At 45.1% G+C, this 2,506-nt stretch overlaps 1 protein-coding gene across 1 annotated transcript; it reads right to left on the bottom strand.

The window, feature by feature from the left end:
- Positions 1-324: 324 nt before the first annotated feature.
- tcima (transcriptional and immune response regulator a) lies at positions 325-1,355 on the bottom strand. Its single transcript, XM_085293577.1, has one exon. It carries the CDS (start codon positions 1,195-1,197, stop codon positions 895-897), a length of 303 nt encoding a protein of 100 aa, XP_085149703.1. The 5' UTR covers positions 1,198-1,355; the 3' UTR covers positions 325-894.
- Positions 1,356-2,506: the final 1,151 nt, after the last annotated feature.

Below are 2,506 nucleotides of genomic sequence, written 5' to 3'. Positions count from 1 at the left end.
ACAAAGGTCATTTACATCATTATTTACCCATTTCTATGGTAACTTGAATTGTGTCTGACATGAGGGTTTTCCCTGTGTGTGACTAACACTGAGCACATAGGTCAAGCTCTGAGTGTGATGTCATTTTTTTAAAAAGCTAAAAGTATTTCATGTAGACTCGAGACTATTTTGTAACACTTAAAATGCCCCGTGTATACTCTAATGCAGTATAACAGTGTTAAGCCCACAAATCTAATGTGCCACAAATGTTGACCTGATGTGCCCTGATTGGTGGTTACCAAAGACCATGTGTGACACGTGTAAGAAAGATGAACAAGGATTCAGTTATAGTATACAACAAAATAATTTATTTTATAAAATTACAAACAAAAGGAACTTTTCATAAATGCAGTTCATTGTGCTGAGACATGTTGGTGACAATAACACATTGGCCACTAATAACTTGTAGTCGTACAACAAAGTAAAGCTGAGGGACAAGGCATGTGTTCAGGATAGGCATTCATACAGGCAGGTTCCAGGGCACCATGAAGTCTCACATTGCAGCTGTGCGCCATCATCAGCACAGCGATTTGCATCAGTACAGTCACGCACCCACAAGAGTGCATCAGTAAATTCAAGTCTGCATGAAGACTTAAATGTATTCCCTTCATATTCCCACTTAGTTCATGTCGCTCCAGCCCGCTCCGGGCAGGACTCCGCGCTGTCCCCTCCGTCCATGAGGCGACAGCCGCCGCACGCCGCCGGCTGAGCTTTCTTTTTTCCTTCGGCACCTGACGCTCGTCTCCAGGCGACAGGTGAGCCACAGCCCAGACACACCGGGAGTGTTCTCAACATTCGGCTCACACACGAGCCGACACACAGAGAGACAAAGGCGGTGAAACTGCTAAAACACAGTCAGCGCAGTTTGAACATCTGCCGCACCATCCCCGCAATCTGCAGGAACTTGTCCTTCTTTCGCTGCTTCAGAGCCATCAGTGCCCGGGCCGTCTCCTCCGGATCCTGCGTGTAGGAGAATATGCTCCTCACTCTCTCCTCCGCCTTCATGTCGCCCGTTTTCTGGAAAAGCCTCATCAGCGCGTCCTGGTTGACGTTCTCGAAAATGTTGGCCACGGCTTTCTTGCGGTGCGCCGTGTCGAACTTGTTGCCGTGGACGGATGGGCTGACCCGGCGGCATTCAGAGGATGCGTAGGAAGACATCTTAGCTTTTTGTGTCTGTAGAGTATAGTTTCTCCGCTCCAGCTGTGGCCCTCCAACTCGGTAAGGGGGAGTTGTTCGGTGCGCACTGTTTCTGTGGAGCGGCTCAGGCTTGAACGTTAGGCTGGGTGAGTGCCGTTGAGCATGAGCGGTAGGATATTTATGGAGGCAGTGTGGGGTGTGAGTTTGCCGGGACGCACTCCCAGCCGGTGACATCAGTAGTTGTGAAGCAAACAGACGCACCGCCCCTCCGAGCCCAACGTATTAGAGAGTCCCTAAGCACTCCACACACACACACACACACACACACACACACACACACACACACACACACACACACACACAGGGAGAAGCCTGATGAAACCATTGTGCGCTTTATCTGTAAGGCCTGTTGATTACAGTAACTTAACTGCTTAACAGAAATGCTCTGTTATGAAAACTGAATTCTGTGTGCCACGATAACTGACAAGGGTCTCCTTAAAGAAATCAAAAGATTCTGAAGAATTCATTCGCGTTGGTATTTCTCCATCGACACAACTTTGTGCTGAACATTGGGGGCGACAAGATCTCTGTCTAAATCAATCTGGGTAAATTCCTAGATGATTAAACATGCAACTATTTTGCTGGTAATAACTGAAACGAGTAAAGAAAATCAACAGCCTATTTATGCAAGATAATTCAGATAATTTTATTGCGGGGGTTATATTGGTTGGGTCTAATTATTGCGGGGGTCATAACCCCCCTAACCCACCCGTGTATTTCTCATCTCTCTGTGCTATACTGCTAGTGCACGTGATGTGGATGGATCTGTTCTCTCTGTGTCTCCGTGATACTGCCAAAGGTTGTTTACAAAAGGAATTCATTTCATAAAAGCAATCTGAATGAGGGATGCTCGCCTCTTCTTCAAGAGTCTTATTAGTTTATTTTAGTTGACACAACCTCTGCTCATTACATTTTTTAAAACATCAGAATCTCCATTGTTAGAGGAAATGGCAGGAATGTGGGTATCAGATTCTTTCTTTTGCTTGAGGGCAAACATAAATAGCAATGGGGAAGTAATTCTGGACTAATGAGTGGCTGCTCATTATGACGTTACCCTACTTGAGGGGACACCAAGAAAATTCTGAATGACTCCTTCTTTAAATTTGGATCAGTATAATACAGAAAGGTCTCCAGTTGGCTCATTTTTATTACTTACTTTGATAGACAGACAGACAGACAGACAGAAAGAAAGAAAGAAAGAAAGAAAGGAAGAAACAAAAATAAGTCACCAATCAACAAAAGAAAACACAAATATATATCTTAGCACTAA

The sequence above is a fragment of the Mchenga conophoros genome, linkage group LG12, assembly GCF_057382185.1.
Source record: "Mchenga conophoros isolate Kocher_MC1m ecotype Shallow Benthic linkage group LG12, M_conophoros_male_GT1.1, whole genome shotgun sequence".
Taxonomy (NCBI): domain Eukaryota; kingdom Metazoa; phylum Chordata; class Actinopteri; order Cichliformes; family Cichlidae; genus Mchenga; species Mchenga conophoros.
The sequence above is the reverse complement of the archived record's forward strand: the minus strand, read 5'-3'. Positions and strand labels throughout refer to the sequence as shown.